Source organism: Cloeon dipterum, chromosome 1 (genome assembly GCF_949628265.1).
Source record: "Cloeon dipterum chromosome 1, ieCloDipt1.1, whole genome shotgun sequence".
Lineage (NCBI taxonomy): Eukaryota > Metazoa > Arthropoda > Insecta > Ephemeroptera > Baetidae > Cloeon > Cloeon dipterum.
Window position 1 is genome coordinate 15,216,948 of NC_088786.1, and position 14,953 is coordinate 15,231,900.

The window sequence follows — 14,953 nt, forward strand, 5'->3', positions numbered from 1 at the left end:
AGCTTTACCACTTCTTGTCGGGCTTATCTAGTAACAAAAAACATTTTTGTCACGCGAATTGCGAGGACCGCAACGATGATTTAGCGTGCTGGAGAAATAAAGAAAGGCGCTTTATTCCTCCCGCACACCGCTTGCCCAACAACTGGGCGTTCTGCGGCCGAGAGAGCGAGGAAGAGTAATGTGGGTACTTAAGAGAATAAATTATGTGCGATATGACGATAAATGCGTGGCCGCGGCGGCGGCGGCGGCGGCGGCGGCGCAAGAAGTGAAAAATGTAAGGCGTGCGCCGGTCAAAAGGCACAAAACGGCGGACCAGACTCCTTCTCTCACTCTTTCTTTTCTTCTAACAGGCGAGCGAATAAAAATGGAGAACAAAAAGCACGCAATTAAGGAGAAACTCGTGTCCTTCATTTTGAGGTTATCGCGTCTTTTCAGTGTTTTGTGATAGGCTGGATTGCACAGCAAATAAAATCAGCGTGTGTGAGAAAACAGATAAAAGAAGACAAGAAGTAATTAAAATCAGATGAATCAACAATATGTAACACAAAAATAACTCTGTTGAACACTAATTTGTATGGTAAACTTATCGCTATAATCGTAATGAATCTAGAGTTCACTATTTGCTTTTTAATTGTCATGTTAACTCCTCTGCAGATCGAGTAACATTTTTTTGCAATCTGATATTTACAGCACTTGAATTTTTCGTAGGAATTTTTTGATAAGCTACGAGTTCCAAATTACATTATTGAATTATCAATCAAGCAAGCAAAACATGTACATTCGACTTGATAAAAACTTGATCGCAGGATCATGAGGGCATATTTTAATCAAAATAAAAAACCCAGAAGCACTTTTAAACTTGTGCGCAAAGAAGAAAGATAGGATTTTTGTACCCCATAAATTAAATAAACTTTCCTTGTCTACAGTAGCATAATTTGGGCGGCGCGAGGTTTTAAATTAAGTGACACGAAAGGCGCATAAAAGTTTTACTCTTTCTGTGCGAGATCATTTCAGTTAGGCTTGGTTTACGTTCCGGCAAAAAGAGAATCACAAAGAGCTGTGGGTGAGTGGGACAATGGCCGGCACCGACATGTTGATTAATATCGAGCCATAAATTACTGCGCGCAGACGCCGATCAAAGGCGAATTAAAAATTATTGCACTCTTAAGTGGACGCGCAGTCACCTTAATTTTTTATTTATTTGCCCAGCTCTCGAACGTGTGGGGAGCGGGATAAATATAATGACCTCGCACGCAAGAAGCTGATTTTATCGGCCGAGCCAATTGTTCACAAAAGTTTCGCCTCCTTGTAAATTAGCCCCCGAATGCGAGATGCCGGCCGAGATTAGCTCGTCTCGCGCTTGTTGGCCCAACTGACGACACCTAATAGCGTGACATTTTGCGCCTCTTTCTGATCCCAAACAATGAGAATAAAAATAGCGGCTATATCGCTGCGCTTGCCCGACTGATTTATGGCGCGGTAATTCCATTTCCAATGTTAGAGGAAAATAAAAAGTTTAAAAGCGGCGCCACTTGGTTCCACGCGTATTTACAACTGTCCTGAAAAGTGTCACGACGAAATAGCAAGTGGAGATAAATGAGATGGAAAACTTAGGTAGGTGCAACAAGGGCCAAGGAATTATGAAAATTTCACGTGTAAATTGCACGAAAAAATAAGATGGTATCGATATTTGGTGCGAGGAGTTCTCTTTGAATTTATTAAGATGAATGTTATGCAAAATTGTGTTTAAAACATGTAAATTTCCGATACATACAAAAATAAAATGTATTGGGTGTTTCAACCAGATTTTGGGCAGACAGTCAAGACGTCACAAGACTCTGTGAGCAATTGAAAGTTTTTATTTTGTTTAATCAAAGGATAATTGCTGCATAATGCTCTCCACTGTCTCCTCAAAAATTGTTAGTTTTACAAACCTTGAAGAGAGCATTAGGGTTGAGAAAGTTTTAAAAATATTAGTCTCAGCTTTCACACGTTAAAAAAGTAACATACAATTTTTTGAAGGGATTGTTATTCTTTTTATCCGCATCTTTGTGATCTAGTCAACATTTTGGAAATATAATTGTCTATAAATTATGTTTGATTGTATGTTTTGATTATAAATATAATCCATTTAAAAAAAAATTAAATCACAAATTACGTGTTAAAATTGCTGTTAGTTGCAGAACTTATTGCTATAGACTAAAACTCCTATAGTCTGTTATTTAGTTATCGTGCATTAATTGAGACTTCATGACTCAAAATATATGAAAATGTTAATTCATACTTTGAGACCTTTGGATTATCAAAATTATTCACTACAATGGGAGAACTTAACGGAAATTCCTCGTTGAATGAAATCATCGTTTTATTTATGCCTATTAGTTTCTGTTGTCAAGTGCAGCCCTATTTTATTGAATGACGGGGAGCCAATAGTAAAACAGTTGTGAAATATCACCAGTAATTTTAATTTTTTTAACAATAAACGTATATTGCAAAGCTTACAATGCAAGAACTGATAGCTTTTTCATAAGAATTTTAGGGTTAGGCTGATTAAGAGATTAAAAAAATTCCGCGTGCTTAGCGATAAATGATTTCATCAGCTGTAACATAAGAGAATGCGTGAGACGCAATTACCGCGACTGACGAGTGGGAAAACGCCGCATGCACAAGTCTCGTGCAGCAGGCAATTTCCACTTTTTTATTTCTTGACGCGCGCCCCGCTGGCCGCGCGGCGAATCGGCTTATAATTCTGACGCAACCCTGCTCAGCCCCTAATTACCCCGATTGATTTATTTAAGAAGCGGCGCGGATGAAAAAGCGCACGCCGCCCTAATTAGGGTTAATTCATCATTTTCGGATGCGAGACCGACTGCTATTATGAATTATCAACAGGCCAATTAGGCCGCGCGCGAGTTTAATCGCACGGTTCGGCAATCGCGCGCGCCAACACTCGCGCGGCCGTTTTGCTGCTTGATATATTAAGCGCCGACCACTTTTTTTACACAGTCGCTGTCCTAAGTGTGCACTTTCCAGCGATTATTTTCGTGTGTGTCTGTGTGTGTGCCGCGTGTGGCATGAGCCCCCAATTATTGTTATTAAAAGCTCTCATACCATGTTTTTTCTGCTGCAGTAAAAGGAAAGCCTGATTTTTTTTGGCATCAGACAGCTAAACGTGTCTGGTCACACCAAATGTTCCAAAAAACCCCTAAAACTCCATCTCAAAAACTTTTCTAATGAGATGACCGAAAGTGTATAATTAAGCACTGATAGCGGCTCATTTTAAAATAAAAAATCCTAATTTCTAGCGCCTGTGTGATGTTAATTAGAAACAATCTCGTTAGACGAGTTGATTGGCTGCGTGGCTCGCGATCGAGTGTGGGCAGCAGTCACTCACTCACTATTCACCCAGTCAGCTGGGTCAAAGGTCGTGGCCGTCAAATTAGCCATGGGCCGCGCGATAAATCAAGACGACCGACATTCTCACTCGCAGCCCACTGAAACAGAGGCAGAGGCGCGACGCGAACTCTACAGCTAAAACACAGTTTTTGAAGCCTCAACTAAAAAAAATACAACTGAAATATGTAAATGTTCATTCCAACCAATATCTAAAATTCATTAATAATTATCAAAAGTAAAAAATGCAAGCATGTGAGTAAGAGTGTTATTTATTCTGTCTCGGCCCTTTGAAAATCATAAAAAGTATCTTAAGAAAATGACTAAAGAAAAATGTGCCTATATGGATGGTGGTATTTTCTAGCTTTGTGAAAAGAGGTTAATAAATTGCTTAAATTTACAAAAAAAAAAATTAAAAAGATACCTCCACATCATTCGCCTAGAGGGTGCACTTAAAAACAATAAATTAATTTTTGAGTCTTATCAGTTGCCAATTGCTTGTAGTGCAACAAGACAGCAGTAATCCTAAAGAGCCATAAAGTCAATTAAAAATAAATACCGTCTGCTGCTTGCTTTCTTCAGGTTGTAAACAATTAAAAATCATCTCGTTCTATTAACACATTTTTCTTGTTGTCTTGAAAATTACAAAAATTGCAACGCTTAGTAGAACCAAAATATAAAAAAATGAGCATAAAAGCAAGCTTATGCTGCCATTTGGAGAGTAAAAAAACCTCTTCGGAATTTCAGATAAGTCTGTAAAATAAAGAATCTGCCCGGCACGCCACTGAGCGCTCTAAGGTCGAGTCAGTCTGATCTAATATTCCACGAGCAACTATTATTACAAGTACGCAACGCACACACCCTCCTAATCGAGCGGACGGCCAGTTTCCAGCAGGCTCCTATGCTATTTGGTGCAAACCGCTTTTTGGTGAGAAGCGCCAGATTTTTCCTCAGATATTACGAGATGAGGCTGCACGCCGCTTTGATAATGAGTTAATCTCGCAGCGTTTAATTATACGCGCACGCACTTAATAACAGCACTCTTCACGCAGTTTTATTGTAGGCGGAAGACGCTGCGCGGCGGAGCTGGAGACGGCGGCAACCAGTGATAGAGTGGATGAGCGGCTCGAAAGATCTCGTTTCGTTGGTTGAGAAATTTTTCAGGAAATTGAGCTCTTAAATTAAACGAGCGCCAAGTAGGAGTTTAATTGCTCACTTTAGAGCGCGCATATTCGATATAAGAGTTTTCGAACAGAATTGACTGTAACGGCCAGTTCATAAAATTAAGCCTTGTAAAATAGTTAGACGGCAATACCAGTGGAAAGCTAACAGTTATTTTACACAATATAAACATATAGGGAAAGTGGCCTTTATTATTTATATTCAAATGCCAATTAAATAACAAATCATATTTTCCATTAAATCACGACTTCCTACGGTTCATTCGGATTATGAAAGAAATTTAAGTGGCTCTTTACATATTTCTCCCCCAAAATATCACTTTTAGACGTCCACCCTGGTTTCCAATCCGTGCAGAGTAAAGTCTTTGTTAGTTTTTTCATAAATCTTTCAGAATTTATTTTATTCAGATTATTTACTCTAATGACCAAAAATCCGAGTGACTGTTTTGACACCTGGAGACAAAGTTTGTGGGGAGGCGTGGAAATCATTAGGGCGTTCAGTTTGCGTCGGGAAACAATTATATTCCAACCCTCACGGCGCTCGTCCTCGTTAAAATGATATTCATTCCCAAGCGAGCGGCGCGGCTAGACACTGCTGAGAACGGAGAAACATTGGAAGGAGTTTTTTTTTTTAATTACGGATCGACGCCCGGCGGGCATGGCAGCACTTTGTTCGGCACTCTGGCAGGCACTTCATAAAACGAGAAGAGAGCACAGAGATGAGCTGCCCGGAAATCTCACGCGATGCTCGCACAATAATTCAATTTCACCTCTCGCAATGGGGGGTGCGAGCCTGACCGTCGTCCTGCCTGCCTGCCTTATTGAATTATCATCAAAGCAGCAGCTTTTGACCCACATTTCTACCTTTCCAGCGAACGCACCGAGGGTGCAGTGCGACATCTTTTTTCCCTCTCCGATACCCCAGCGGCAACCATTCAACCGGATCTGACTCAATTTTATTCAGATCAATGCAGCTGGGCTTTTCAATTTAGCTGCGCGTGGTAATAATGGCGCTCCTTGGCAAAAATACCATACTTCACCGCAAAACGTGTGTCTGCGGCGGCTGCTTCCGCGTGATTGGGGGCGGCTGGCCCGCTAGATAATGCACGTGTATATTTTCGTAAGGGAGATGCGATTATAGATTCTTGCCCCCAGAGTTTTGATTATCGCAGGCCGGAGTGAAAAGTCTGTTATCGAATTCCAGCCAAGCGCACGCTTTCTCGTTTTATCCCTCGACTGACGAATTCTGAATGAGTCTGCTTTTCGGATCAATTCCAGCCAATTAATTCGAGAGAAGAGAGTGTGAGGATTTTCGAGAGGCGGCGGATTATTTTCTTTTGAAGTGCATAGTGCGGGTGCTTTTGATTAAGATGTGACGACGCGTTCCTCGATCACGCATTTGACCCCTGAAAGCCGTAAGTTCACAATCTCTGCTTTCGGCGCTTTTGTGCGGGAAATTTATTTGTGCGTTTGATTGAGTTTTTACGGCAAGAGAAATTGTGTTGTCCCAACATTAACCGCATGAGAAATAGATTTTAATGGCTTAATCGAAGCGGCTTACCCTTCTAGTTTGCTGGATTGGAACTAATCATATTATTTCATTCGTTTTTTTTATACTTTCATAATTCATAAAAAATATAAATTTACTCTTGATGAGCAAGTATTAGAATTTTTCTGTATGAAATAAATATACCATAGTTCTTGAAACCTTGCACATAAAGCATCTCAGCTGTCAATAAATTTTTTTCCCAAATATTACATTTTGCTTCTCTGTAGTCAGAAATAGAAAAATCTGGAATAGATTTTCCTTCTCTTCCATATTATCTGCTGTTGAAAAAGGTACTTCTCCTCCGTGCTCTCCTCCACAAAGAACATTGTGATCAAAAAAGGAGCTGCTGCCGCTGCTCTGAAGTGTCTCCGCCGACCGTTGGGAACTTATGGAGCGAGAGGGCAAAACGAGTGGTCCTGCGCTCAAGCATCATAATATTAAAATGTTAAAAAGTGGCTGAATGACAGCAGGAACTCGAGAGAGGAAGAGAGAGAGAGAGAGAGAGAGAGAGATATTCGGTCGACCTTATGTCGCGCCACTTTGACAAATCGGCAATAAAGCAGCTGATATGGGCCGACCGGCGCCAAAATGCACTCATCTGCACTTCTCCGCCGCTCTGGCTTCTTTAATTTACGAGAGACTCTTACAGATATATATGTATCCAGAGTCGATCGACGAGACGCCTGCTCCGAAAAATTATGTCCGGGCGTGATAAGATCCAAGTGAGGCACCATGCAGAAGCGAGTCGTCCATCGCGCTGCTTCCGAGATGCAACATCGTCACTGCAGTGTGAACACATATCCAGTGGCGTGAGGAGGAATGTGAAAAATGAATCCATTCATTCAAACACAATCGGGGAGAAAAGGACCAAAAATTTATAGCTTCTCGCGCCGTCCAGCCAACTAATTAGGGAAACGGTCCAGAGGGGGAACTTTTCCGAATTCCAAGGACGATTGGAATGGAGATAACAAATAGGCAATTTTCTCATGTTGACGTCTGTAATGTTGATGTGTATAAAAAGGTTGTAAAGCTTTGATAGAAACGTTTAAGCGAGAACAGCTTTGGATTTCTACGAAAAACTGGTATTGCGCTATACGATTTCTATGGGTGTTTATTACCAAAATATAATTGGGATTTCCCCGGAGATAAGCTTTATGATTGCGATGGTTGCGACCCAGTGTTTATACAAAATTATTATCCAATGCGCTATTTCAAATTATGTTTTTAAAAATTGCAGTTGTGGGATTTGAAATTAACAAAAATTTTAAACACGGGTTTGTGTTTCTCCACAAGGAATTTCGCCCTAGATGCTCTCTGATCTTGAGTTTCTTGTAAAATCTGATTCAATCCTCTCCACTAAACACTGCTTTTCAATAAGAGGTAGGCATCATCTTTCAACTACAAAATTTATGACTGAACGCACTCGTCTGATATATAATTATTCAAGATGAAAGGGTCACGCGTAATTACACGTTCAACAAGATCAAAGTGCTCGCGCGTTTTCTCCCTTTTTCGGTGAAGAATGTTGCTGCGAAAGCTCCCTTCTTTGCAACCTGAAGGACCGCGTGCACACTGGAGAGTGCAGTTTGTGCATTTCAACGACAAGTGGCCAATCTCGGGCGCATCATCTCGGTGCATCGTCGGAATATAAACTCCTGCGCGCCGGCTGTCGACAAGAATAATTGCCAGGTCTGAAAGAAGCGCTGCTCTCTCGTCTTCCTCTCAGCAGCTAGCATCCCTCTCACTTACCTTTGTGCTCTCTCGATTCGGGGGCGAGTTTGAAACACAAGGACGCCGCCGCCGCTCGCTCGCCCGCCGCCTTTTGTCTTCTTCCGAGGTCTCTATTAATGCAGCAGCCAGCCAACAGAACAACAACCCTTGAGACAGCAGAATTCGGTCTGGCCAGCACTCACGGACCAAATTATACCTCGTGGACCGCGAGATTTACGATGGAATTATTCAAATCGCTGTCTGCCCTCCGCGGGCGTGTACAATAGAAAGGAAAAGTCGAGGCTGCACGGATGGAATTGTTTCTCCTTCCTGCTGGGAAATGTACGCAGATACTCGCTGCATGACTCGCCGAAATTGCGGCCTGTTTGCCTTGTGATAAACGGGATGTGGCTGCTTTTTGTGTGAAAAGGATTATGCGCGCATTTACGTTATGTTGGAAAAAGGGAGCCGTGCCGTTTTAATCCGTTTGGGCGCCAAAAGCTATTTCCACTGTGAGCTTGTCTTGCAAAATTAGACTTCTTTACGAGGCTTAAGATATGCAGGAAAGCGAGGGAGGCGTGATATAAATTCCAGGAAGCTCCCCTTCGTGCATTGTCACCAAATTTTGCCTTTATAGAGTCGCGTTATAAGATAAATGAAATTCTTACTGACGTAAATATCCGCGATCACACTCTTTATGGTGCATTGCGTAGAAAATTGGTATATTTAAATTAATTGCAAAAAGCTTTTTCGCTGAATGAGTAGAAAAATGAGAACTTAGTTAATATCATCAAATTGAGGAAATAATATCATTACAGGAGATAAAACGTTTTCCGATATAACAAAATTAAAGTTACAAATAGCATCTTGAAAGTCGAGCCCCATAGACTTTCTCTTATCTCTACTATCAGTGGGTCGCTCCTTTCTTAAGATAAGCAGCGTTGTGAGCAGCTTGCAAAGCCATTTTCAAAACAACCTTTTGCTCTGTTTTCATCATCGTCTTTATTATTTCATCTTTTTTTCTCAATCCGCACTTGGACGAATAATCAGAACAGAAGACATTACCGGGCAGACACGCACCCTGCCAGTCAGCACAAAATAAATTAAACACCACCTGTTGCTGCACTCTTTCATCAAGCGTGTGAGAGTGTGTGTGACACAAAATTCACTGGCTGTTTCCGGAACAAGAATCAAACTCCGCGCTTGCTGGCAACAAATACTCTTCCACTTGCACGAGCGTCCGTTTTTATTGGCGTAATCAAGTTATCATTAAGTTAGGCATAAGTCTCTCTCATCGTGTAATGTTTGTGCAGCAGATAGATCGGGGGGTTGCACGCCCCCCGCACACTTGCATAGACGCTTGCGGCGCCGAACTGAGTAACGAACGTACAGGAAATTTTCATTATATACATAATTATTTTTCTTCCCACCACGCGCGCACTTTTTCTTCTTTGCACCGCGGTGCGAGTGCGTGTGTCCGGGGGTTGCGTCTCGATTTCTTCTCGGGGGCGGCCAACGGTTGAACAAGTGACTAGGGGGCCGGGGGCGGGGCTCAGCTGCTGGGCTGGCGACGGTGCGTGTGGTGCACTTTGCGCGTCGGCAGCTGTGGCGAGTACTTGTGTTCGCCCTTGTTGTGCGCGTCGATGGCCGAGGCCAGGTTGAGGCCCTGCTTGAGGAAGTGGCTGCACTTGACAGCGCGCCGGCCGTGCCTGCCATGCACCCGCTCGGTGCGCGGCCCCCACATCGGCCGCCCCTGCGGGTTCACGGCCAGCGAGTAGTTGAGGTTGGCCAGGGAGCGGTAGCGGTTGTAGCCCTGCTCCATTACCTCCCGCCAGTGGCACCGCTTGCCGTGCGCCTTCTTTGCGCCCACCAGCCGCCACTTTTTGTTGAAGCACAAGTACCGCTCGGCGCGTTTTGCGAAGATCGTCATCTGGCCAAAGCCCACCGACTGCAGCCGCAGCTCGTCTGGAAACACACAGGGTGGAGAGATTAGCCAATTAAATAAATTCTCAATACGCAACAAATGAATTCAATTCATTGATCTATAGGGTCAGGGTTGGTTTGCTTCAAAAGTACAAAGAGACTGGAATTATTCTTCTAATATAATTAAAATCAAGGTGGCAAGAATTTTGAGTCATGTGCGTGTTCAGCTAGCGCTGTAGCAGCCAACTTGACATATTTATATAGGCTTTGCTACTAAGCACAAACAAATTTCATAATTATAAAAAACTGAGCATCTGCGCCAGGTTAAACTTTAGTAGAGCGAGCCAAGATCTGTGACTTCTAATCATAATATATTTGGTTTCAGGTCAGCCTATGTTCAGAATTGACAGCTCTTCAAAATTCATTTTTGTCTTGTACGGATCTGCAGCTTAACTTATCCAAACACTTTCCCACATACAACAGAAATTAAAATACTTCAATTGGAAAGAGGGAAAATCAGTCAGTTCAGAATGTTGGGTAAAGCCTTTTGGCCGAATTTATGATTAAATGCACTTGAGTTATCGTTCATACACAAATTTTAAGATTGATTGTCGAGGCTTAAGCACAAAATTTGATTAGGAAACTAAAATGCCAACACATTATATGAACATTTCAGTAAAGTTAGGCAAAAAAGGGGCCAGGAACACAAATATTCTACTGAACTACCTGGTTTGAATTGGAGAAATCAATAAAAAATTATTTACTAAAGCAGTCTTAAAGAGTAAAATCCTTTGTGTCTGGTCCACCTTTCCACTTGTGATAACCATGAAATATTTCTTTTGATCAGATTTCACGGGAAAAAATCAGTTCCTAATTTGAACCGAGAAGATTTATATCCCTGCGACACACCTATTGATACAAATTTGATAATGAACACTTTGAGTGAGAAAACACTCCTTAAAAAGTAGGCCAATTTGTTCCGTTTGGTTGACACCAGCGTCAGATGAGAAGTTGGATATCAAAAAGAAAACAAATAGAGGAAAATGCTCTTAACATATTTTCCTCGAGGGAGAATAATGTAACGATTTCACTTATCGCCTAATAAACATATCGGTTCGGAATAATAACAAGAGTGTGTGCGCAATAAAAAGTGGAAATAATGGAGGCTGGGAGTGTGCCATGCATAATACGGTGAGCCAGCATGCTGTCTTGTTGTGAGAGAGATAAAGAGCACACGCGCGCGCGGAGGAGCAGAACAAAATCACTTCCTACACGCTGCAGCGCGACCAGGGAAATTTATTCAGCATTATTTTACTTTTCAATTGTCACGCGCGTGTATTGCGTTCCAAGGAAAAGCAGACAATAATCGAGTAAATACGGCTAGAATACGAGTGGGTGACCACTATTGTACAATTTCTTTACGACCTTTTGTCGCGAGTTCGACTATCCGGAACCCTATCATTTTTATTCCACTCTCAGCAGTCAGATGTTTTATTTTCTACCACAAGTCATAATTCATTGGTGGTAATGCAGGGACGGCACGTGAAAGGAAATATATTTATCAGAAGAAGGCTACCGGGGGCAGGGCTAAAGGGTTGCTACCCTCATTAATCTCAGCCGCGTCGATGTAATAGCCGCTGATGTGAAGGTAATTCGAATATAAGCCAAGCGCGCAATATAAGCCAGAGCATAGGAACAATTCCGACAATGCCGGGGCGTGTTGGAAAAATAAAGGCAGCGTGTCGGATTAAAAGTGGCGTATCCATCACACGGGACGAGAAAAACGACCGGCGAGAAGTGATATATGTTGGAATTATCTGAAAATAAAAGTGAAAGACTGCTTTCGGGGCGTGGAGATCAGATCAAACATTAACAGGTACATGAGTGCCCGCCCGTGAAGGGTAGATTTGTCTTTTCTTCCTCTGAGATACATAGTTGTATATACAATGGAGCACATTTTCGGTGAAAAATGCTGGAAACTTACTCCAATGTCCTTTGTCCGAGGCATAGACCTTGCCCAGGTTGTCCACCTGCAACTCGCTGCTGCTGCAGTCGTTGTGCAAGCGGACTGATTGTGATTGTACCATGCCGGGCACCGCACCGCAGATCACCACCTGCAAAAACATATCTACGTTATATTTCTATAATTATTGGTTATGTTTGGAGCTCTCAAAGGGAATATTCAGTCAGTTTAGTCCATCAAACTTGAGACAAAAATCAAAACATAAAGGTCAAAGGATATTAGGCAACCTGTACATCACGGATTCTATTCTGCTTCTTACTGGGGAAATTAAAGAATGAAAATTTTGATTTTGTCAATAAATCACCAAAATATCGATTTGCAGAAAAAGTTTCAAACCAAAGATGCACTAAGTTTGAGAGACGTAAATTACATTATTTTTTCAATTTTTTTTTATGTTTGCAGCTGAGAGTTATAGTAAAGATGTTGCTTATTCTTGTGTGCAGTCAAAATTGAGTTTCAAATTGCAGCAACTAAAAAACTTTGGGTTCTTTGCCAGGTCCGGCCAGGTCTAAGAATCCAAAACACTACTAAAATAGTTTTTGGAAATTTTATCTAGAACAAATTTTTCTAATTGACTTATGTAAGGTATTAAAAATACGAGGGCTTTCTGAAAATCTATTATCATGCACATTTTATAGCGAGTAAAACACTCACTTAAATTTATGTCACTGTGATGATATTATTTTTATCTATGGGCTTCCAGACTATTTAAAGAATCGTGTATATTTAGCACACTCACCATCAAGATACACGACAGGAACTTGGCTGAGATAGCAACCTGTGGGATCCTGAAACAGAAAAGAAATCCTAGATTAATTATATGTGTTTTGACTGATGTCAATATCTAATTAACAAATTACGCAAAGTATCAAAGCCGAAGAGAGTCACAGCAAAAAAAATAATTACGATTTAAGAAGTAAGATGGTGTTCAAGTGTTCATGAAGATACCATCGGTTGAGAGGAAATTATCAGTACGACTCTTGGATTCGATTCATAAAACCGTGGCGCTGGCCACGTGTGAGTATAATAACTCGTCGTTGTAAACTCGTTATTGTTTTTAATTTATCTTATCGCGCGAGAGTCACAATTAAAATCAACGCTGCAGCCGTGGCCATTAATAATATTTTTCATTTGTTTTCAATCGGAAAATGAAGAGCACGGCGTAATGGCGCATAATGATGGGTTGAGAGGTGAACACGCAGCTTTTTCAGCTCGCCAGCCATAACTCTCTCAGGACAAAGAGCTGCATTTTATTTTCAATCCCAACGCAGCGGCGGTCAGAAAGGAAGAAAAAAACTGTGTTTGTACAATGAGAGGAGACCACTCCATAAATAAATTGAAACAGATCGTTATCTAGCCGTGGAATCCAAAACGCTTCTTTCTTTACACACACAAACAGCAGAATAAGAAATGCGTGTACACAAATAAAATAAATCAACCGCGCCGGTTAGTTTCATTTCATTTCATTGTGCGCGTGAACGACAAACGAAATCTATCTGCTTTTTCAGGGAAATCGCCTTTGAAGGAGAAACGCACCAAAAATCGAGGAATTTTTACTACGGGATTGACCTCTCACGGGGGCTTTTGGAGCTGTTTATTAGTAAAAATACTTAAATAGTCATATATTTCTTCGTAAGTTATTATATAGCAGGCGAAGTAGAAAAGGTTTCGAGATTTGCAATGTTTGCGGAAATATTTTGTAGAATAGCCATGTCGGATGTTAGGCTGTCAGCTTTGAATAGAGCGTCATTCATTAAAGGGTTTCATAATTGAATTGATCAAACAAGAAAACGTGTGGAAACAGCGAAACTCGGCCTTTCTGTTCTAACGAATAAATTTGCGGCAGTAATTCAACTTTATATTTGTACGAAACGCCAAATTTATTCAAATCAAATTACTGCAATCGCTCCTTAAAGACTTAATTCGCGTAGATTTTTATCGCGTCGAGACAGAGAATAAAGCATCGCGAGCAGAGCGGTGGCAGAGAGAAAAGCGAGAAAAACAGGCAGCTCCGTGACAGCTACAAGAGTCCAACAGCTTGCGAACAACGCCGCTTGCACGGCCGACCCGCTTTTGCTACTCTTTAATACAACATTATTTATTTATATCGGGTCCAACAGGTGCTGCCTATATTTTATTTATAATATGCCCCCGCCTCAAAAGGCTTATTCAGAAAATCAACTGACAAATCAGCGGGCCAGATAAATAAAAAGAATTAATACAGGTTGTCAGGCGTAATTTGAATAAATTTGCTTGGCAGAGGCAAGCATTCGAAATTGCCTCGGCGGCTTTTGAATTATATGTTGAGCGTCTTGGTTGCGGTCATGACTTTTGTAATGCAATATTACAAAGTTGCCTCTGAAGGCGCAAAAAGCAACAAATCTTCAGGCGGCTTGTTCAATTAATTTTCAACAGGTGGTTCTGTTTTTTGCGCCAATTCCTGAATGGAGTTATTTGCGATCTTGTTCTTTCATTCTATTTGATTTTCAAAGCTTGATTAGCATGCCGATCTTTGTTAAAGTATAAATATAACGACATCTGCCCGTTCAACTGAATTGTAAGAAATTTCATGAAAATTTAATTTGTAGCAATCCAAATAAAATAGAGAATTTGGCCTCATCAATTGGCCCCATCGAAAGCAAAAAACCCACAATATTGACAGACTTTCTCGTCTGGCCGGACTCTCAGCGTAGCTGCGCATGTTGGTTTTTTATTTCCATGTCACATGGTGTGAGGTAATATTTATGTGGCCTAAATGTGGCAGCTGTGTCTGCAGTGCACTATACGAGTTTGGATTTACTTCTGCACGTATTAATGAGAAGATATAGTTGTTCCAGCAGCAGTGGCACCTTGAATTTTACAATATCAAGCGGAGAGAAAAGCCTGCATGCGTGCGTTCCCCCGCCCGGCGCGATAATTGGGTTAATTAACACTTGGCGAGAGCAAATTTTTAACGCACATAAACAAATAAGTCGACTGGATAAGGATCAATGCTTTCTGGTTGTAATGAGGGAGAGAGGAACAGTCGATTTGTCCGCAGCGCTGGCCCCAAGGCTTTCCGTGTCACTTGGCGTTAATCAGCTCCAGTGTGAAGCTGACAAAGGCTACGAGTGACAGCTCCAATGAATTCCGTTGTCTATCAGCTCAGGTTTGTATCAACACGTAAGCATGAAA

The 14,953-nt window shown here is 41.5% G+C and overlaps 1 protein-coding gene across 2 annotated transcripts in view; it reads right to left on the reverse strand.

Annotated features, from left to right (window-relative positions):
- Nucleotides 1-8,793: 8,793 nt before the first annotated feature.
- The window catches only part of LOC135936664 (uncharacterized), a 31,569-nt gene continuing 25,409 nt past the window's right edge, over nt 8,794-14,953 (reverse strand). For both annotated transcript variants that reach the window (XM_065479560.1, XM_065479550.1), the window contains exons 2-4: nt 12,519-12,567; nt 11,741-11,870; nt 8,794-9,798 (exon numbers count right to left, since the gene is read on the reverse strand). In XM_065479560.1, coding sequence (XP_065335632.1) covers nt 9,386-9,798; nt 11,741-11,870; nt 12,519-12,567 — 592 coding nt within the window. In that variant the 3' untranslated portion in view covers nt 8,794-9,385. The remainder of the gene's footprint in view (nt 9,799-11,740; nt 11,871-12,518; nt 12,568-14,953) is intronic.